This window comes from Vitis vinifera, chromosome 10 (genome assembly GCF_030704535.1).
Source record: "Vitis vinifera cultivar Pinot Noir 40024 chromosome 10, ASM3070453v1".
NCBI lineage: Eukaryota > Viridiplantae > Streptophyta > Magnoliopsida > Vitales > Vitaceae > Vitis > Vitis vinifera.
Window position 1 is genome coordinate 5,322,017 of NC_081814.1, and position 21,572 is coordinate 5,343,588.

General features: G+C 37.9%; 3 protein-coding genes and 1 pseudogene across 5 annotated transcripts; all 4 read left to right on the forward strand.

The window, feature by feature from the left end:
- The first annotated feature begins 671 nt into the window (after positions 1–671).
- On the forward strand, positions 672–2,349 carry LOC100258152 (uncharacterized). The gene is made up of 2 exons (XM_002265588.5): positions 672–1,207; positions 1,305–2,349. Exons 1-2 carry the CDS (start codon positions 760–762, stop codon positions 2,093–2,095), a joined length of 1,239 nt encoding a protein of 412 aa, XP_002265624.2. The 5' UTR covers positions 672–759; the 3' UTR covers positions 2,096–2,349.
- Positions 2,350–4,829: 2,480 nt separating this feature from the next.
- On the forward strand, positions 4,830–8,716 carry LOC100264116 (uncharacterized; annotated as a pseudogene).
- Positions 8,717–11,969: 3,253 nt separating this feature from the next.
- On the forward strand, positions 11,970–13,391 carry LOC100241834 (uncharacterized). The gene is made up of 2 exons (XM_002267082.5): positions 11,970–12,284; positions 12,382–13,391. The coding sequence occupies exons 1-2, from the start codon at positions 12,005–12,007 to the stop codon at positions 13,170–13,172; spliced, it is 1,071 nt and encodes a 356-aa protein (XP_002267118.3). The 5' UTR covers positions 11,970–12,004; the 3' UTR covers positions 13,173–13,391.
- Positions 13,392–13,735: 344 nt separating this feature from the next.
- Positions 13,736–21,530, forward strand: LOC100265776 (endonuclease 4). 3 transcript variants are annotated; one of them, XM_010648478.3, is made up of 10 exons: positions 13,736–13,871; positions 14,127–14,242; positions 15,168–15,348; positions 16,245–16,355; positions 16,465–16,520; positions 17,143–17,226; positions 18,674–18,766; positions 19,262–19,329; positions 19,996–20,069; positions 21,097–21,530. In XM_010648478.3, the coding sequence occupies exons 2-10, from the start codon at positions 14,129–14,131 to the stop codon at positions 21,285–21,287; spliced, it is 972 nt and encodes a 323-aa protein (XP_010646780.1). In that variant the 5' UTR covers positions 13,736–13,871; positions 14,127–14,128; the 3' UTR covers positions 21,288–21,530. The 3 variants fall into 3 exon arrangements, with proteins under 3 accessions (XP_010646780.1, XP_010646781.1, XP_010646779.1); XM_010648479.3 differs by having other exon boundaries at positions 13,737–13,813; XM_010648477.3 differs by having other exon boundaries at positions 13,749–13,927.
- Positions 21,531–21,572: the final 42 nt, after the last annotated feature.

The window sequence follows — 21,572 nt, forward strand, 5'->3', positions numbered from 1 at the left end:
GATGCATCTCGGCGTGCTCAAATTTTGTTTAAAATAATCTTCCATATTTCTTTTTATTATTTAATATATATATATTACTCTTTTCACAAAATTTTTTAAATAATTGATTTATTTGGTTACTTGTTTTTTTTGCTAGTTTACTAAAATTTAAATAATTTATTTATTAAGATTATTTTTATATTTTGTTTTTTAATATATTTTAACATACTAGCTTATTATAACAGAAAAAAAAATGTTAAAAAGAACTAATCTTTGATTGTGTTTTAAGAGACAATAAATATATCTATTATCGAAGTCATTGTTTGGTTGGTTGAAGTCATGGTTTATTCTCATGATGGTAGAAATTTAGATCTAAATTCTTGTTTAATAGAACAATACTACTCAGCAGTCACTAGTCCACACCCAGCTGCGGATCAGTGACCAGACAACACAGACTTCAATACATGCCTTCAAGTTTTGATTCAACTTTATTTTCAGCCAATTGTTTGGCCGCTTACCACCACCACCACTACCACAGTCCGAGTGGAACTGTGCAAGTCTTCAGAAACCAAACTCAGCCCATCTTAATTAATATGTTCGTTAGTTTCCCACTCCTTTTTCTGTGGATTCTAAGCAAACCAATTCTCAAAATTTAGCATCATTCCACTTTCTATATCCTATATAAGCAGCAAGACTATGGATTAACTTCATATCAAATTCCATTTCTCGTATGAACTGCATGTTTTGAGTCTACTTTTTTGCTATTAGAGGGGGGAAAAAATGAAGGCATCAAGCATTCAATCCGTGGTGATAGTTCTCCTATTATGTGTCTCATTGGGGGTGATGGAAGCAGGGGCAGGTACTGCCAAAACAGGTCCAGGAGGCAAACCAACAGGTCCAGGAGGCAAACCAACAGGTCCAGGAGGCAAACCAACAGGTCCAGGAGGCAAACCAACAGGTCCAGGAGGAAAACCATCAGGTCCAGGAGGCAAACCAAGAGGTCCTGGAGGCAAACCAAGAGGTCCTGGAGGCAAACCAAGAGGTCCTGGAGGCAAACCACAACCGCCTGTCAAGCCACAGCGTGTGACATGCTACAACCGTGGTAGCAAATGCTTTTTGAAATATGTAACCTGTCCAGTTGAGTGTCCCAAGGTCCAACCGAAAGATGGGAAATCTAAGGGATGCTTTCTTGATTGTTACTCCCCCAAATGTGAGGCTGTTTGCAGAGGTATGAATTATGCTTGCAAATTTTAGTAACTGTTTACAATGACTGTCTTGAATTATCAGGAAAATGGAAGTAATCTGTATTATTATTGATGAAACAGGGCGTAAACCAAATTGCAATGGCGTGGGAGCTGCCTGCTTTGATCCTCGTTTCATAGGTGGAGACGGGATCATGTTCTACTTCCATGGCAGGAGCAATGAGCATTTCAGCTTGGTCTCTGATATCAACCTCCAAATCAATTCCCGATTCATTGGTCTCCGCCCTGCTGGACGAACCCGAGACTATACATGGATCCAGGCCTTGGGTCTCATGTTTGGCTCTCACACCTTTACACTTGAAGCCACAAGAACTGAAAAATGGGACGGCAAGGAAGATCACTTGCAGTTCTCTTATGATGGAGAAGCTTTGTCCATTCCAGAAGGGCTCTACTCGGAATGGACATCTCCAGAAAATAATCTCAAAGTGGAGAGAATTGCAAGCAAGAACAGCGCCACAGTCACCCTCTCAGAAGCTGTAGAGATATTAGTTAATGTGATTCCAGTGACGGAGGAAGATAACAGAATCCACAATTACCAGATACCTTCCAACGACAGTTTCGCCCACTTGGAAGCACAATTCAGGTTCTTTAATCTGTCAGCTCAAGTAGAGGGAGTTCTTGGGCAGACTTACCAACCTAACTTCCACAATACAGCAAAAGCGGGTGTTGCAATGCCTATTGTTGGTGGGGCGGACAAGTACAGGACTAGTTCTATTCTCTCGGCAGACTGTAAGTCATGCCTGTTCTCTCCCAGCAACAACGTGACAGGAGAGGGCTTACTATCAATGGAATATGCCACACTTGACTGCACTGGTGGGGTTGGCAGCGGCAATGGAATAGTGTGCAGGAAATGAACACCTGCATGCCTTCGGTTCTTCTCTTATGTGATGTTTGTTTGAAGTACGTACTATAGTATTTATGGAGTCCTTTTGAAGGTAAATTTTTCACAGTAAAACTGCTGTGTCAAATAAGGGTTTAGTAAGGTTTGTGATGGTCTCTCTTTAGAGACAATAAGCTTGGATTATTCGAAGTTTAGTCCAGGCATGTGGGTAGTTGATTTTCCTACCAGAATCAATTGTATTTCTAGGTGAAAGATAGTAAAATCCTCTTGCAGCATCTCATTCCAAGATTCGATCAAACACATGGGACGACTTATTTACCTTTGTTATCTCCTCCATGTCTATAGGAACCCATAAACAAAATATGAAATATCATCTAAAAAAAATTTAATGGTGTGAATTAATATAAGATGGCCTAACATATCATCCGTTGAGTATCATGGGTTATAAAGATTTGTTAAAAGAGACACCTTATTCATTTTCTCCCCTTAATCCTAATATCATCCCCTTGATGTTGTTAAAGCCAAAGCTGTTTGGATTTCTTCCATGTTAACTTATTTCTATTGAAATGATATGATATGAACGGAAGCACATCGATGATAGTAGTGTAGTTAGTGTATACTTTATTATTGATTATAGAGATAAGAAATAATTAAATAAAAATTTTCATTATTTGGAAAATTTAGTTTGTTTATCAATTATGACCGATCTAAATATGAAAAAAATATATATATTATAGGCAACACAATCTTTAAATCTTTAACCAAAATAATTTGCTTTTGACATGTAAGTAGCCATGGGCCTTGATTATAGGATAATTAATTTTCTTTTTATTAAGTTTTGGAGGCTTTTAACTTCTTGGTTAAGATTAATTAAAGAGAAATATACTTTACTAATTTACATTTTCTTATTTGACTGAATGCAAACCTATATGTCTTTTAGTAGTGGGTGCAGTACGAGGTTAATTGATTTGACCAATTGACCAAAGATTAATGGGCATTTAGAAATTTTGTCAAACCATGCCCTACCCCTTCACTGAACGGCTGAACGCTTACTTCCGAGTCGATGTTTGATTGTGAGACCACATTATTCAATGTCAAAAGCAAAGACAATATGTAGTGGGAATGTGTCTAAATATGATAATTACACATAAATTAGGATATATATACAAATTATTCTAACAAAGGTTGAAAAGCGAGAGGCATAGTTCATTAATAGTCACCGCCGACTGCGGGCCTACGACCAGGCAACAAAGACTTCACAGGAAGCCCTCAAGTTTTGCTTTAATTTCAGGCAAATGTTTGGCTACTTACCACCGGGTCAAGAGAGTGTTTTAAAAACCAAACGCAGCCCATCTTGGTTAATATGTTTGCCAGTTTCCCACTCCTTTTCCGGCGGATTCAAAGAAAGTCGGTTCTCCACATTTAGCATTAATCCATTTTCTAAATCCTGTATAAGCATCAAGAGTATGGATCAAATTCATATCAATTGCATTTCTTTCTTAACTGTTCTGAGTTTTCTTTTTCGCCAATTAGGGGGGGAATGAGGGCATCATGCTTTCAATCTATGGTCATCATTCTGCTTTTATGTGTGTCATTGTGGTGATGGAAACACTTGCGGCTAGTGACAAACCAAGGGGGGGTTTTTAAACTTATACGACAACTTTATAAAATAATTCTTTAAAAATGGCAATTGAAAAATTATTGATAGATTTACGTAATTTTCACCACATGAAAAATGTTTTTGAAGAAACATCTTTCATCATTTTTAAATATATGATATTCGCTTAGAAGAATTGAATTTAAACTAAAAATGTCTATTTAGTAGGCATTTTCTATAATTCCAAAATATTGGATTTATATTAAAAATATCTTTTGAAAAGACATTTTTCATAATTTCGTAAAATCCAATATATACTAAAAGTGTCCCTTCAAGAGACACCTTCTATAATTTCATAAATTTTAATTTATACTACAAGTGTTTCTTAAATTTGATTTTATATAGAAGATGTCTTTTGAAGAAATACCTTTAATATATATTAGATTTTGTGGAATTGTAGAAGGTGTCTCTTTAAGAGACACCTTTTAGTATAAATTCAATTTTTTTTGGAATTGTAAAAAGTGTTTACCTTCAATATAAAATCAAAATTAAGAAACAATTATAATATAAATTAAAATTTATGAAATTGTGGAAGGTGTAGAGACACCTTTAGTATATATTAGATTTTTTTGAAATTATGAAAGGTGTACCTTCAAAGAGACACTTTTTATATAAAATCAAATTCGGAAGACACTTATAGTATAAATTAAAATTTATAAAATTGTGAAAGATATCCTTTCAAGAGACACCTTAAATATATATTAAATTTTATGGAATTATGCAAATTATCTTTTCAAGAGACACCTTTTATTATAAATTCAATTTTTTAAATTATAGAAATTGTCTCTTAAAAAGATCCCTTTAATTTAAATTTAATTCTTTTAAGTGTATATTGTATATTTAAAAATTATGAAAATATCTCTTGAAAAAACACATTTAATATAAAATCAAATTAAAAAAAAATGGAAGTAGGTTCCGATATAAAAGTTAAAATATAATATATTTTCTTTTCACTTCTCCCGGCAAAAGTGCTTGGAATTATTTTCCAATCTACATTATTTTAGAAAATAATTTTTAAAAAGTCCATACATTTACCAAAAATCCACAAACCAACAGCACCTGTCAAACTACCATTGCATGCCGTGCCAACATGGCACCTGTCAAACCACCACCGCATGCCAAGCCAACATGACCTGTCAAACCAGAGCGTGTGACATGCTCCAACCGCTGTAGCAAATGCTTTTTGAAGTATGCGACATGCCCGGTGGAGTGTCCTAAGGTCCAACCTGCAGATGGGAAATCCAAAGGATGCTTTCTTGATTGTTACTCCCTCACATGTGAGGCTGTTTGCAGAGGTATGAATTCATAACTGACGTTTAATTAGTTCATAAATGTCACTGTTATTTTAGTAGATCTACAGCTTATTGTCACGAACTTAGTCGTTCACTAAGCTCGTGCGGCACTTAGACAAGCCAAGACGCTTGATCTTGCTAAGTCAGCCTTGCTCCCCAATGCTTAGCTTGCTCGGCTAAGACACTCGCGACTCAAAAGCTTAAGAAGCTTGGTAGGCAACTCTTGAAAGAATGGAAGCTTTCACTAACTCAAGGAAACCTTTACAAGTGCTTGGATGCTCACTTGCTTGGTGCCTTGGCCAAATGAGGCCCTCACCTATTTATAGGCACCAATGGAACTCTCTAGAACCTTGGAGGGTTCCTTACAATTCATGAATATTCTAGAATGTCCTACACTATTCTAGAATATTCAAGAGACTTCTAGATTTCTCTAGAAAGCTTTGGACCCTTCTCATGCCTTCTACCATAGTGTAGAGATGTGTGGACATCTCTAGGCATTTTTAGAACCTTCCACACTCTTCCCACCAATGGCTTAGTGTAGATGTCTCTAGGAGTCTCCAGAAGCTTCTCTCCTCCTATATAAGCCCTTGGGGAGGGTCATTTGAAGCATCCTGTGACACTCTCCCCCACCGATGCCGTCGACGTCCTCGTCGTTGCCTCATTCTGAAACCTCTCGATGTGTTTCCAGAATTTTCTTAAGGCATCCGCATGTTCCCAACTTACCTGCCTCTTAGGTAGTCCTTTCCATCGGACTAGATACTCTATCACAGGAGGGACCCCTTGTCTCCTGGTGACCCGTTCAGCCAGGATATTCTTCACCTCCTTCTCCCGTGAGGCTCCAGATGGATGCAGACCCGTGCGCTTTCGATGCTTAGAGTGCTGCTTCCTCTTACCCATTGAGTTCACCTTTCCCTTGGTGACCTCTTCCATGTGTGTGCGGGCTACCTCAGCTCGCTTCCCTTTTTCCTCCTTTACTTGCACCCCTGCTAGTAAGGAGGTCTCAGGCGTACTAGCTTTCGGGTTGAATTGGAAGGCACCTAGTAGCTGCATTGAGCCCATATGTGCTTCGTCCTCCTGCTCCATCTCCTCGATCATGGCACTGAGCGCCTTCCTCTTTGGACAATCCCGTGCCCAATGTGGACCGTCACATAGGAAGCATTTGATTTTAGGCGTAAACTCCTTCCTTTCCGCCTTATCCCTTCCTTCTCGGACGGTATACGTCTTGCCTGATCCCTTTTTAGGAGCATTGTGGTCCCTTGGAACCTCGTCTCCCCCACCCATGGCGTGGCTATCCTCCAAAGACTCATCCTTGAAGGAGTCTCCCCTTTTATAATCTGTTAAAGATTCTGCTATTGCCATAACAGTGGCTAAGTCTTGAACGCCTCGGCGCCTTAATTCCTGCTCGGCCCACCCTTGCAGGTTATCCATGAAGTTGAATAGCAACTCCTCCTGAGTCATGTTAGGAATCTCAAGCATGAGCGAAGAGAATTCCTTGACATAGTCACGTATCGGACCTGTGTGCTTGAGACGCCTCATGTTTTTCCTAGCCAGGTAAGCCATGTCCTCGGGGTAGAACTGCCTCTTGATCTCCCTCTTGAAGTCCTCCCACGTCTCTATGGTGCAAATGCCTTTCTCCATATCGGCAAACCTTCGACGCCACCATAGAGTAGCTGTGTCAGTAAGGTAGAGGGTCGCAGTTCTCACCTTAGCCGCCTCATCCGTCAATGCGATAGCCTCAAAGTATCGCTCCATATGCCATAAGAAGTTATCCAACTCCTTGGCATCCCGATTGCCACTAAACCTATGTGGCTTCGGCACCTCCACCCTAGATGCCTCCTGTGTGGCCATGACCCGTGCCGACACAACAGCCTTGTAGATGGCCAACTCCTGCCTAACTTCCTAGTCTCGGGACTCCATTCGAGTAGCCAAGGCCTCTATCCTTGACTCCATGCTAGCAAGCATGCTCAAGACCTTTCCTTGGAAGGACACAAACTCCTCGTGCGACACTGGTTGAACCTGTGAGACTAGCACCCCCTCGCGAAGGTCTTGGATCTGTTCCCTTAGATCTTCTAAGCTCTTCTCCATGCCTTGCTCGATCAAGTCCAACCCCTCCCGAGTGTCCGCCATGGCTAGCTCCACCTTGGCTAACCTTGCCTCCATGTTGGCAACGGCATCACGAGACTTATCCTTCCTACCCCTGCCCCGTGCAGTAGGCTCGGTCTCCCTTCCGCGGGTTTGCTCACTAGTCTCTTCCACGTTAGAGCCCGACATGCTTCCTTTGCTATGCCCACCTCGTAACCGCGCTCTGATACCACTTGTCACGGACTTAGTCGTTCACTAAGCTCGTGCGGCACTTAGACAAGCCAAGACGCTTGATCTTGCTAAGTCAGCCTTGCTCCCCAATGCTTAGCTTGCTCGGCTAAGACACTCGTGACTCAAAAGCTTAAGAAGCTTGGTAGGCAACTCTTGAAAGAATGGAAGCTTTCACTAACTCAAGGAAACCTTTACAAGTGCTTGGATGCTCACTTGCTTGGTGCCTTGGCCAAATGAGGCCCTCACCTATTTATAGGCACCAATGGAACTCTCTAGAACCTTGGAGGGTTCCTTACAATTCATGAATATTCTAGAATGTCCTACACTATTCTAGAATATTCAAGAGACTTCTAGATTTCTCTAGAAAGCTTTGGACCCTTCTCATGCCTCCTACCATAGTGTAGAGATGTGTGGACATCTCTAGGCATTTCTAGAACCTTCCACACTCTTCCCACCAATGGCTTAGTGTAGATGGCTCTAGGAGTCTCCAGAAGCTTCTCTCCTCCTATATAAGCCATTGGGGAGGGTCATTTGAAGCATCCTGTGACATTATTTTCCAGATCATGAACCACGACAAAGTCTTGAATAATCAGGAAAATAGAAGTAATATATATTGTTATTGATGAAACAGGGCGTAAAACAAATTGCAATGGTGTGGGGTCTGCTTGCTTTGATCCTCGTTTCATAGGTGGTGACGGCATTGTGTTCTACTTCCATGGCAAGAGCGATGAGCATTTCAGCCTGGTCTCAGATATCAATCTCCAAATCAATTCCCGATTCATTGGTCTCCGCCCTGCTGGAAGAACCCGGGATTACGCATGGATCCAGGCCTTGGGTCTAATGTTTGGTTCTCACACCTTTACACTTGAAGTCACAAGAACAGAAAAATGGGACAGCGAGGAGGATCACTTGCAGTTCTCTTATGATGGAGAAGCTTTATCCATTCCAGAAGGCCTTTACTCGGAATGGACCTCTCCAGGAAATAATCTCAAAGTGGAGAGAATTTCAAGCAAGAACAGAGCCACTGTCACACTCTCAGAAGCTGTGGAGTTATCAGTTAATGTGATTCCAGTGACGGAAGAAGATAACAGAATCCACAACTACCAGATACCTTCCAATGACAGTTTCACCCAGTTGGAAGTACAGTTCAGGTTCTTCAGTTTGTCAGCTCAAGTTGAGGGCGTTCTTGGGCAGACTTACCAACCTATCTAACTTCCACAATCCAGCAAAACCAGGTGTTACAAAGGTTGGTGGGGCGGACAAGTACAGGACCGGTTCTCTTCTGTCCGCAGACCGTAGGTCTTGCCTGTTCTCTGCCAGCTGCAAACGTGGCGCTAGAGGGCTTACTATCTATGCAATATGCCGCACTTGATTGCACCAGTGGGGTTGGCAGCGGCAATGGAATTGTGTGCAGGAAATGAATGACTGCTCTGCTGCTCTCAGTCTCATGTGATGTTTGTTAGAAATAGTTTTTAGGGATTTCTGTAGAAGCTAATTATCACAATAAAACTGCCGTGACGGATAAGTGTTTAGAAATGACCGTAACGAATTTTCCTTGGAGAATAAGCTTGGACTATTCCAAGTTTGGTCCAGGCATGTAGTTAAAATGTTGCTTTTCCACTACAAGATGGTTTTATCTTCTAGTCTCTGGTTGGAAAATTCAATCAAAGACATTGGGCAAAACCTATCTGATCTGTATCAGTTTGTGCCAATCCTGTGAAATGCCAGACAATATTATTGAAACTTTTGAAGGATGACTACCTTCCATGGTAAGTGCAAAACCATTGCAGCATACCTAAAATGACATTTTCTGTAATTTTCTTATATTAACTTTGTTATCTTTTTCTTAGCCTCTTATTTATCGTCATCCTGAACTTAAGTATAAGACATGATAAACTTCCAGGTCTCAAAAATTCTGATAAAGCATTAGAGAAAGTATAGCTTATTTATGGTCATCCTGATAGACATGTGTGACGACACCCTGAATCCACATGACTGAAGGCTTGCAATTAGTGATGGTATATCTAAAGTACTCAAACAAGGTGTTGTGCTTGGAGAACACATTGATGGTGGAAGTTGCGGTTTCCAATGACATGTATTAATGGGAACTAGGTTTAAGGCAATCTTGAAGGATCAAAGCAAAGCAGACTAAGTGGCTTGATCAAAGAAAGGGTGTGCATGGTGGGTAGCAGGTAGTGTGTTGCATTTAAGGGCATACAACAATGCCAACACACGTTGCATGACTCGTGAGCATAGTGTAGATGGTGATGACAACTCCTGATGGCACATTCATTTGGGTTCAACACAGTGAGTGTTGGGTGCATGTTGTCGCTTTGATAAGTTCCGTGAGTTGTTGGAGACCTAAAAGTTATGTTTGGTTCCCGGAAAATATTAAGGAAAGAAAAAAAATGTAAAGAAAAATGATTTTTTCATGTTTGGTTGTCCTATAAAAAATATAAAAGAAAATAAAATATAATTAAAACTAATTAAAAATTTATGTATTTTAAAATTATTTAATCTTTATATTGATGAGTTAAAATAAATAAAATGAATTTGAAGTAAAAAATAAAAATAACTTATCAATTTTTAATCCATTTTTTATTTTCTTTCACTTTTTCTTTCCTTCTATTTTTCCTTTGTATTTTCTTTCCCTTGCATTTTCCCTCAAATTTTCTGAGAACTAAACATAGCCTAAAGGAATTATCCAAATGGAGTATTTTTCAAGTTTTTTATAATTAAAGAAAATTCATTGTCTGTTGAAGCATCTTTGATGTCTCCTACTAACAAATTGAAAATGATTTAGAATTCTCTTTAAAGAGGGTGATAATCTCACTTGGTGTAACCTAAGGGAATGACTATGGCCTAGTATGGGCATACTATTAGGGCTTGCATACACTTAAGTGTGCAATATATCACAAGATGCTTCAAATGACCCTCCCCATGGGCTTATATAGAGGGGAGGAAACTTCTGGAACTTTTGGAACTCTTAGAACCATCTACACTTAGTTATTGGTGGGAAGAGTGTGGAATGTTCTAGAAAAGTCTAGAGGCACCCACACTTTTCTACATCAAGGGTGGAAGACAAGGGAAGCCTATGAGAAATTCTAAAAACTTCCAAACATGTCTTGTAAATACTTGTACATAACTTTTGTATAGAGTCTTCTAAATAATTCTAAGATAGTAGGGAACCTTTGTGGGTTTCAAAGAGTTCTATTAGTGCCTATAAATAGGTGAGAGCTTCATTTGGTCAAGACATCGTCCAAAACCACCAAAAATAATTTCCTAACCAAACAAGTGAGCTTTTAAGCATTGTATAACTTCCTTTGAAAGCAATAAAACTTCTATTCTTTTAAGTGTTGTATACTATGCCCTTTAAAGCTTCTAAATAGGTGCGTCTTACCCTAACAAATTAAGCATCGGGAGTAAGACTTACTTAGCAAGATTAAGGGTCTTGACTTGTCTAAGTATTGCATGAGCTTAAAAAAAAAAAAAAAAAAAAAAAAAATCTAAGTCCGTGATAAGTAGCTCAACCAAGACGCATACATAGAGATAAGAGGCATGACAAATATAGGATATGAGTTGTGTGGCTAAGTAAATAAGGGATATTGGTAACTTGGTGCATGGGGTGCATGTTAACGATGGGATATGCTCGTATGCATGAACCTTGGGTTGACAAGGACATGATACCCACAACACATGATGAAGGGTCTTGATGCTAAAGAAAGTTTGACTTGGTAAGGCACACATAGGCACCCGAGTGCATGCATGTAGACCCAAAAAAAAAAAGGGTATAATATCATAAAAGCCTAACATTGAACTTTTAATTTATCCAAAATTAGCTTTAAAACTTCTAAAAATTTTCAAAAGCCAACATACATGTGAAAAAGAAAAACAAGAAAAGAAAGGACCTCCTAATGTATTAACACACAAGTGAGAGCCTGAGAGGTCTCCCACAAAATTAATATTACTAATTAAAACTCATGGGGTTCACAGTGTATGTCTTTTTAATGGTAGCAAGAGGTTAATTTGATCATTTGACAATAATTTGGTAGTCGTACTCGCACCATAGCAAGTTGTCAAACCAAACCAGAGGCGTTCACTGAATACATACTTCAAAGTCAATATTTCATTGGGAGATCACGTTGTTCCACGTCAAAAAGCAAAGACGACGTCCACTGGAAATGTGGGTTTCTTATTATTGTATTGGACCTGAGGATTAGGATATACACTGTAATTCTATCAAAGGTTGAAAAGCTTAAAGAAGTATATGTCCCACCGCAGACATGTTAGAATATTAATTCATATTAGTCCATACCCAACTGTGGGTCTCTCATCTCTCCGACTAGACATCATTGACTTCAAAAGGGTGTGCTCAAATTTTGCTTCATTCAATTTCAGGCAATTGTTTGGCCACTTACCACCACCACATGGCAAGATAAAGTCTTCAAAAACCAAACTCAATCCATCTTAATTATAATTTGTTTGTTAATTTCCCACTCATTTTTCCTGTAGATTCAAGGAAAACCAATCCTCAAAATTTAGCATTAATCCACTTTCTAAACCTATATAAACAGCAAGAGTATGGATCGACTTAGTATCAGTTTCATTTCTCTTATTAACTGCTTTGAGTCTTCTTTTTTGCCATTAGAGGGAAAAAAAAATGAAGGCATCAAGCATTCAATCCATGGTGATCCTTCTGCTATTATGTGTCTCATTGGGGGTGACGGAAACACGGGCAGGTACTGGCAAAACACCTCCGGGAGCCAATCCAACACGGCCTGTCAAACCACAGCGTGTGACATGCTACAACCATGGTAGCAAATGCTTTTTGAAATATGTAACATGCCCAGCTCAGTGTCCCCAGGTCCAACCTAAAGATGGGAAATCTAAGGGATGCTTTCTTGATTGTTACTCCCCCAAATGTGAGGCTGTTTGCAGAGGTATGAATTATGCTTGCAAATTTTAGTAACTGTTTACAATGACTGCCTTGAATTATCAAGAAAACGGAAGTAATCTGTATTATTATTGATGAAACAGGACGTAAACCAAATTGCAATGGCGTGGGAGCTGCCTGCTTTGACCCTCGCTTCATAGGTGGAGATGGCATTGTGTTCTACTTCCATGGCAAGGGCAATGAGCATTTCAGCCTAGTCTCTGATATCAATCTCCAAATCAATTCCCGATTCATTGGTCTCCGCCCTGCTGGAAGAACCCGGGACTATACATGGATCCAGGCCTTGGGTCTCATGTTTGGCTCTCACACCTTTACCCTTGAAGCCACAAGAACAGAAAAATGGGACAACGAGGAGGATCACTTGCAGTTCTCTTACGATGGAGAAGCTTTATCCATTCCAGAAGGCCTTTACTCGGAATGGACCTCTCCAGAGAACAATCTCAAAGTGGAGAGGATTGCAAGCAAGAACAGCGCCACAGTCACCCTCTCAGAAGCTGTAGAGATATCAGTTAATGTGATTCCAGTGACGGAGGAAGATAACAGAATCCACAATTACCAGATACCTTCCAACGACAGTTTCGCCCACTTGGAAGTACAATTCAGGTTCTTTAATCTGTCAGCTCAAGTTGAGGGCGTTCTTGGACAGACTTACCAACCTAACTTCCACAATACAGCAAAGGCAGGTGTTGCAATGCCTATTGTGGGTGGGGCGGAGAAGTACAGGACTAGTTCCCTTCTCTCGGCAGACTGCAAGTCGTGCCTGTTCTCTCCCAGCAACAATGTGACAGGAGAGGGCTTGCTATCTATGGAATATGCCGCACTTGACTGCACCAGTGGGGTTGGGAGCGGCAATGGAATAGTGTGCAGGAAATGAAGGACTAAATGTGGTTCTTCCTTTGTGTGATGTTCGTTTGAAATAGCTTTTAAGAATTTCCGTTTAAGGTGATTATGACAGTAAAACTGCTGTGTGAAATAAGGATTTAGAAAGGCTTGTGGTGGTCCTTCTCTACTGATGTTGGTTTTCCACTCCAAGAAAATGGTCTTTCTACGTGTAAGATGCATACCTTTTATTTGGTTGTAAGTTTGAAGCAAAGTCAATAAACCATTGATTCAATGATATGAGTTTATTATAAAATAATGCTTTAAAAAGAAAAAAAAATGTTCACAAAGTAATTTTTTATATTTGATTATATTATGAATAATATATAAAAAAAATAAAATTTTATGTAATTTTAAATTATTTAAAAAAAAATGTTTGTTCCAAAATTGTAGAAAAAAAACTTCTCATATTTAAAATGCAGAAATCCAATGGGTAACAAAACGGGACCCACGGGGATATCGAGTGATGGTATTGGTAAGTGTTTTTCTGGTACCGGATTGGCCACTACCTTCTACTATTAAATTACTAATTTACCCTTCACGTTTTACTTCTGAACCAGCTGATAATCAGTTGGGTTCCTTTTAGCGTTGACACACGGTTTCAAGAAAACGACGAACTGATTCTCGGTTTGGTTGGTGAGAAAATTTTGTCCCAAGTAGAGGTTTATCGGCAGCTACTCATCCTGGCATCTAGGTTTTGTGCTCTGTTGATCCTGATTAGTACATGATCCCGCTGGTTGCTGAGGAAATGTAGAAATTAAGTTTCAATTAAGATTTCTTTTGGGTTATTTTGGGATCGGAGGGAGAGATCTAAAACGCAAGATTCGAGATTTTGTTTTATTTTTCTCCTTTTTCTCTGCGACCGAACACCATACAACGGATTATTTGTCAATTGCAATTGGATTGAAGACCTTGTTCAGTGTCTAAATTAGCTCTTTCTATCTATCAGATATGGCTTGGTCTGGGGTCTTGTTGATTGTGAGGGCACTTGTTCTTCTGCAATTGATTCCTGGAATTCTGAGTTGGGGAAAGGAAGGACACTATGCAGTTTGTAAAATAGCTGAGGTAAAGTTTCATAATTTCAGATATTGAGTTTCGGGAATTAGGTGATTCTTTTTTCTATTATAGTTCCAACAGTTCAAATTTTACATGAATATCTTGGAATAACATTCTACTGAACCAATGCCAGAAATGTGCCCAAGCCTAACTTCCTTTTGGATCTCGAAAAGGCTTGAGGAAAAAAAAAATCCATTTTAAATTAATTTTTCAGAAAATTCTTTTGTCCTCTTGACATTTCCTTGGTCTAAATCCAAATGGAGCCTTAAATTGTAGCCTTGGTTGCTACTAGTATTCATTTACTTGTTGAAAGTGAAAACTCAATTTTGGAGTACATTCTATGAATCAGATGACATCTAAGTAGGGAAATGATATATGTTGCAATCTCAAGGTATTGCTTACATTAAAAGCGTGACTGTAAATGGATACTTGTCTGCAATTCAACTCTATCTAGGACTAAGTGCTCTGTTGAGTTAGAGAATCGCTTCTCATGGTAAACAAGTATTCTATCGAATGAATAAGAGGAAAAGAAAAAACAACCGGATGAGCATGTTCAAGTTGAGCAAAAGGGAGTAATGGAAGAAGTTTTTATCCCGTTCTGCTTTTTGCATAGCTCACATGCAACAGTTTTTGGAACTCATCATTTAAATGCATCTCACTCAGGGGAGCCTCAGATGATAAAATAAACCAGATTAGACAACCATAATTACGATCATCTGACTCTAATTAACTCTCATATAAGTTTCTGGATCTGGGAAAAGTCCAATTTATAAGTTGGGTTAATCAGTCTCAATGGCCTTTATGTGCACTACTATTGCACTGAAGCAAGGTACTATTCATTGATCCTGCTACAGTATGTCCCAAAAAGGCTAGCACTCAGCCCAATGCATCCCCTCACCAGGAAGGATAATGTGAAATTTTTTGGATATTTCAGGGGTTCCTTTCTGAAGATGCATTAGGAGCAGTGAAAGCATTGCTTCCAGATTATGCTGAAGGTGATCTGGCTGCGGTTTGCTCCTGGGCTGATGAGATTCGTCACAACTTCCATTGGCGATGGAGTGGCCCTTTACATTATGTAGATACGCCAGATTACAGGTGTAACTATGAATACTGCAGTAAGTTTGGTGTGGTGGTTATTTTCCCAGGTTCTGCTATTGTGTTCTTTGCATTTTGAATCACTTCTACTGCTGTTTCTATGTTGAGTTATTCCCAAGGACTTTGGAGTTACAAAGAAAAGCATTAACCTTTATGCTACTCTGTTAAGTAACTGTTGCTCATCCATAACATCTGGGGGGCAAGCTGGATGATCAAAACGATTGAGCTCGTGTTCTATTTTGTCTGACTTCTTCATGGATGAAACTAGAGTTTTAAGGTCTGAATTGAGTGGGCTGCTTCCTACTTCTTCAATACTGTTGTCAGTGTTGGGGCAGGTTGCCTAGGATAGATTACATGCTCTGATCTAGGGAGGCTGTAGGGCATGCTCTTTTGGATCTGCAGATATTCCTCTATTTTTCAAGCATGCAGTACCATGTTTAAGTTCTCTTTGGTTTCATTTGTTTCTAAAACAAATCATTAGGAGTGTATCAATTTTTTTAGAAAAGGCATCTGGGGATATGCAGGTAATGATGGCTTACTAGTTCAAATCGTGCATAAAGTAAGCTAATTAATGTGTGTATAGTTAGCAGTAAAACTTAACCTAGAAAAGCAACTTGCAAAATTAAGCAAAATCATTGCCTTTTCTTTTATATTGGAGAATGTCAGTCTATGTCATACTTTTGTTGGAATACTCTAGTTTACAGTTTTCATTTCGTCATGCGTCTTTTTTTTTTTCAATGGACTGAAATCCGATTCATAATATGTACCTTAAATCTGGTGAAGTTATGTTGCATTTGATCACTAGCTGATTCTGCCCTCTTGGTTTTATTTTCAAATTTACATCCCCTTTTGACAGGCTAGCTAAGAAATTTTTGTTTCCTTTAACATTATTCTCAAATAATGTACTTTGTTATAGGAGACTGCCATGACTTCAGAGGACACAAAGATATATGTGTAACTGGAGCAATTTACAATTACACAAAGCAACTCACTTCTGGTTATCACAATTCAGGTTCAGAAATAAGATGTAAGCACCAATGTTTTACTCGATTTAATACTTGCATGGTCTTCAATCTGATTTTTTTCTGTAACTTTAATGGCTCTAATTATAAGGACTCTTCCTCTGTTACATACAGACAATTTGACAGAGGCACTCATGTTCTTATCACATTTTATTGGGGATGTCCATCAGGTTTGCTCGTTTTGGCACCTCAGATTGTTTATAAGTCTTTTCTTTTTTCTTTTTTCTCTTTCAATTATAAGGTCCTGCTAAATATATCTTACCATAGATTTCTTTGGAATGTATAAGTGGGTGGCAGCCTCATGTGGAAAGGATCATTCATAGAATGAAATCCAGTTTGAAAGAATATGTATCACAAATTTACCAGGATTGCATGCCTTTTGCTTTAGATACCATTCAATATTCCATAGGATGGATTCATTTGTAGAGAGCCACCTGTTTAGTGTAGCAAAGTGGGTAGTCTATATGGGACACAATTCCTTGCAACTATATTTAATATTTATAGAAATTCTAGTTTTTTCTCCTGGTTCTGTACAATGATATATATCATATAACACACCATATCAATATAGTTGTGATTAATACCCAGGAATCAGAAGAATGGCTGCAGAGCCATGGTGATCACCATAATCACCCATTTACTTTACTAATCATTTACCTAATTCAAAGGTTAACTTTGTATCAGTCTACTTTTGCTTGTCTACCCACAAAACTAAATTGATACAAAAGATTCCAGGGGGAAAAATTGAAAAACAAAACTAATTAAAGACTTCATCTTGTTTCTTGATGATAGCCCCTACATGTTGGTTTTACTGGAGATGAAGGTGGGAACACAATAATAGTCCGTTGGTACCGGAGGAAGACTAATTTGCATCATGTAAGTGTTGGATAGTTCTTTTTAATATATGAAATTTCCCTCCTTGTTCTCTCGCATTCTCTGTTTTCTTTTCCCCCTTCATTAATTGGGGTAACATGTCATAAACAGTACACAAGTTATTTTGAGTGCTGATAAGGTGCAATATAGTAATGTGTATAAAAAAAAATGGGGATGCATTATAGGAATGCTGGATTGTAAGCAGGCACATGTCATGTGTGCATATACACTGGAGCTGGCAGGATTTCAGAAAATCTCTTCTTTCTCTGTTGCTGACTCTCTTTTTGTTATCTTTGGCATTTTTTTCTCCTGTGAGATGGAAAACAAAAAACAGGGAATTTGAGGATTTCTACGTGAGACTAAGAGGGTCTTTCATAAAACTTATACCTAACTTCATGTTAAATTATTCTTAAGTAGTTAACTTAAAACTTATTACTTAATTTTTACTTTAAGTATTAAGGTTATTTGGTAAAGTTAACTTAAAAATTATTCCTAATCATCAAATTGGCATATTTACCCTAAAGTAATTTTTAACTTATATTTATGCTTTCACTTATCTTTAGCAGTGAATTTATTTGTTAAACATCTATATTTAAAGTATTGTAAATGCATAAGATAACTACAAAAATATTTATTATAAAAGATGAGATTTGAATGTGAAGTCATGTTTGTAAAATATACTCACTAAAAATGGACAAATAAGGCAAAAGAGATTTGGGATTAAGAATAAGTTAATGACTTAAATTAAGTTATTAAGTTGATTTACCAAACACCATCGAAGACTATGTTTCTTTTTTCATTGCCTATTGACATTATTAATGATTTAACTATTTCAAGCTATTCAAGGTTGATTTGCAGACAAATAATTTGAGTTAGGTGGATTTTTATCTGACAAGTTTTGGCATTTCAGCCATTTATTTAACAAGAAAGAGCAGGGTATTTCAGCCATTATTTAACAAGAAAAAGCAGGGTTTCCTGGGAGCAGGTTGAATAATGTGGTTACCATGAGTTATGAGATATTTGTAAATGTCTTTCAGTTAAAAATTACATAGAAGATATAGCTCACTATTTTTCAGTGGCATTGAACTCCCATTGAACAAACATTTATGCTTTTCATTGAATGTTCTATCCTATATGAAATCAAGGACTTCCAACCCGTGTGACGGGTATTAAGAAATGGACTGACTTTGAATCTAGAAAACCTATCCCTATGATCCATATCACAAACCTTTGCATCTATGAAACTACTTATGATCAACAACCTAATGCTAGAATAAAGAAAAATGATTTAGTGCTCTTCTTCCTCTTTCTGGCCAGACTAGTTGATCTAACATAAAAGATGTTAATCAAATGTTGCTAATTCTGGAATTCATGTTCATCTGTGGTGTTGCAAGTGTCAATCATGCTTATTGTTATGTGATCAGATTCAATTAAACTGGTTTTGTTCCAGATATGGGATAACATGATCATTGATTCCGCCCTGAAGACATATTACAATTCAGATCTTGCAATCATGATACAAGCCATTCAAAGAAATATTACGGTACGCTTTTCCTTTTTCCTTCTATTTATGTTTCTGGGTCGAGCAGTTGCATATACTGGAGGGGCACTTCAAACTCTTGGTTGGTTCTCCCACAAAGTTGATAAGTGTTTAGATGTCAAGTAATGGTGAAAGATTTCCCAGGGGCTCATAACAGAACCAAAGATTCTTATTCTAGCTGAACAATTTTGATAATTTGAGTGGCAAAGTAGTATATATTCTGGTTTTTCCATTTGTTTTTCATTTAATGAGAGCTAGAAAGGAATTTTACAAAATTCTATTAATTTAGGGACTGAATTCCTGATTTTTTTCCCTTGGTAGTCCCTGCTTCTTTTATTACATCTAATAACCTTTTCAAGTGTATTATTCAATTGACAATGAAAATCAAGTGCTCCAAGATAAATTCATTTTTTTAGTGCTGTTTCCTTACCTTGTTTTGGAGTTAAATATACAGTATTTACCTTTTTTTTCTTTTCGGTTCCCTTTTAATGTAAATAGGGTGATTGGTCCTTTGATATCTCATCATGGAAAAATTGTGCATCTGATGATACGGCTTGTCCAAACCTGTAAGTTCATCTTCCTTCTTGTGCCTTTTGGATGTGCTGATTTGGCATCCTTTGAATTTTGGTTTCTGCCACTATAGTTTTTAGGTGATTGGTTTAATTAAATACCTGGCACATGCATTCCCAAAATATATAGTACTAAGACAAGATAAGAAAAATGAGAATTGATAAGTTGTGATCTCGAAAATTGGTTTTGTTGTGCTTGATTTGATCCATTCCTGATGTTTGATAACTCAACTCTCATTCCATTCCTTTATGTGGATTTATTAACAGATACCAACGAGGTATAATTTGAATGAAGACTGAACATGGGAACTAGAGTACTGAAAATATTTACTATTAAGCATCCTTTTCCAATGTTGATGCGCATGCTCAGGCATTTGCATAGCTTAATGCTAGGGAATTGCTTACTCTGTTACTAAGTTTCACCTTCACTAAAACAATTGGATGAAATATGCATATCGATGTTTCCTGAAAAAATTCAGTAGATTCTCACAACATAAAAATTCCCATGTGCCTTTGGCACTTGGTTGATATGGAAAAACTGTTTTTTCTCACAAACTAACAAGTTTTGGAAACATATGATGGAAAAGATTTCACTTCATTGTCTGTCATGTTATAGAGAACAAGATGTAGCTAGACATGATTTGAGTGCTTCTTCTTTTGCAGGTATGCTTCTGAAAGCATTAGTTTAGCTTGCAAGTTTGCTTACAGAAATGCCACACCAGGAAGCACTCTAGGAGGTAAATGACTTTTTAATTTTTAATTTTTAATTTTATTTATTTGTGCTCTTTTCAAATAAAATATTGGTCTCTTCAATGCATGTTACATTGCTTCTCATAAAAAATATATCACATATGGAACTTCCATAGGGATGGCACATTAATTTGAACTACCAACTCTAGCTTTACAGATCATTAACGCATAAATGTGATCTATGCATCATCTAATAGCTAAAATTAACTGAGGAATCTGATTATTGAAATTCAGTATGTAAATAAAATCTACGTGGTTTAAGAAGATAAAGATAATGGTCATCTCCCTTGCTCATATGATAGTAAGGGATCTATGGCAATTTCTTTTTCCTTGTTCAAATTCAAATGTCTAAGCAGGGGAATGGAGCCCGTCATATGATTTACTTTTCCTGTCTTAAGTAATATTGAAATTCATATACAGAACTGATTTTTATAATGTCATTAAGAGCTTGTCACATGAAGCATCACTACATCTTGGGTGGGTAGGGATGGGTGCCCGTCATATGATTTACTTTTCCTGTCTTAAGTAATATTTAAATTCATATACAGAACTAATTTTTATAATGTCATTAAGAGCTTGTCACATGAAGCATCACTGCAACTTGGGCGGGTCGGGACGGGTTACGAGTCAACATAAGCCCAAATATATTACCATGGAACCCACCCTACTCCTAGCCTGGCCCAACTTGGCTAAGCCTAAGCTCATGTTCTGGATCAGTTTAAGATTGGTTGGGGAGTTGGGTTATGCAAAATTAATAATCATAATGTAGGTTGAGTTCAGATATGGTAGGATTGTCTAACACATGCTGCACATGGCCAACTCAGTCCGGGAATTTACAGAACACAATACAATTGTGGATAAGGCATGGAAAATGTGCCAGAAAAAAATTTATCATGTTTCCATAAATGACAAACTATGTTTCTTATAAGCATTCAATATGCTAGTTGAATTTATTGCTTGGAGCATATCTTTTTCTGCAGCCTACTTATGTTTTCATGTTCTGTTGTGCTATAGATGATTACTTCCTGTCTCGGCTACCAATTGTGGAGAAGAGGCTAGCCCAAGGTGGGATCCGCCTGGCTGCCACCCTTAACCGTATCTTTGCTTCTCAACCAAAAATCTCTCTCAAGCATGAAGATAAAAGGGTAGAGAAAACAACTCCAGTGGATTATATAGAGTGGAGCCCACTGCAACAATTTTCATAACTTGAACTTCGTCATACTGCAATCTTCATCTACCATTTAGTTAACTTTAAGGCAAGCCAACAAGTGTATATTGTGTTTACTATGTCACACTATTCCTTTTTTATCAGTTGCTTTGCCCATCATCTTCTCTTGCTTGTATTAGACGTTGGGGGTTTGGGGCACCCAAAAATGCGGAATGTGAAACTTGCACTCAAAAAGGACCTTATGTGAGCATTGTATATATATATAACCACTCATTGGTCATGCTTTCTCATCTTACATAACTAAATTGTCTGGTGACCTAAG

What these genes read in the sequence shown, in the direction of transcription:
- LOC100258152 (XM_002265588.5), top strand. Translation starts at nt 760, where the DNA reads ATGAAGGCATCAAGCATTCAATCCGTGGTGATAGTTCTCCTATTATGT. An exon ending in ATGTGAGGCTGTTTGCAGAG is followed by an intron (nt 1,208 to 1,304) that starts GTATGAATTATG and finishes TTGATGAAACAG; the next exon opens with GGCGTAAACCAAATTGCAAT.
- LOC100241834 (XM_002267082.5), top strand. Translation starts at nt 12,005, where the DNA reads ATGAAGGCATCAAGCATTCAATCCATGGTGATCCTTCTGCTATTATGT. An exon ending in ATGTGAGGCTGTTTGCAGAG is followed by an intron (nt 12,285 to 12,381) that starts GTATGAATTATG and finishes TTGATGAAACAG; the next exon opens with GACGTAAACCAAATTGCAAT.
- LOC100265776 (XM_010648478.3), top strand. Translation starts at nt 14,129, where the DNA reads ATGGCTTGGTCTGGGGTCTTGTTGATTGTGAGGGCACTTGTTCTTCTG. An exon ending in TTATTGGGGATGTCCATCAG is followed by an intron (nt 16,521 to 17,142) that starts GTTTGCTCGTTT and finishes TCTTGATGATAG; the next exon opens with CCCCTACATGTTGGTTTTAC. An exon ending in GATACGGCTTGTCCAAACCT is followed by an intron (nt 19,330 to 19,995) that starts GTAAGTTCATCT and finishes CTTCTTTTGCAG; the next exon opens with GTATGCTTCTGAAAGCATTA.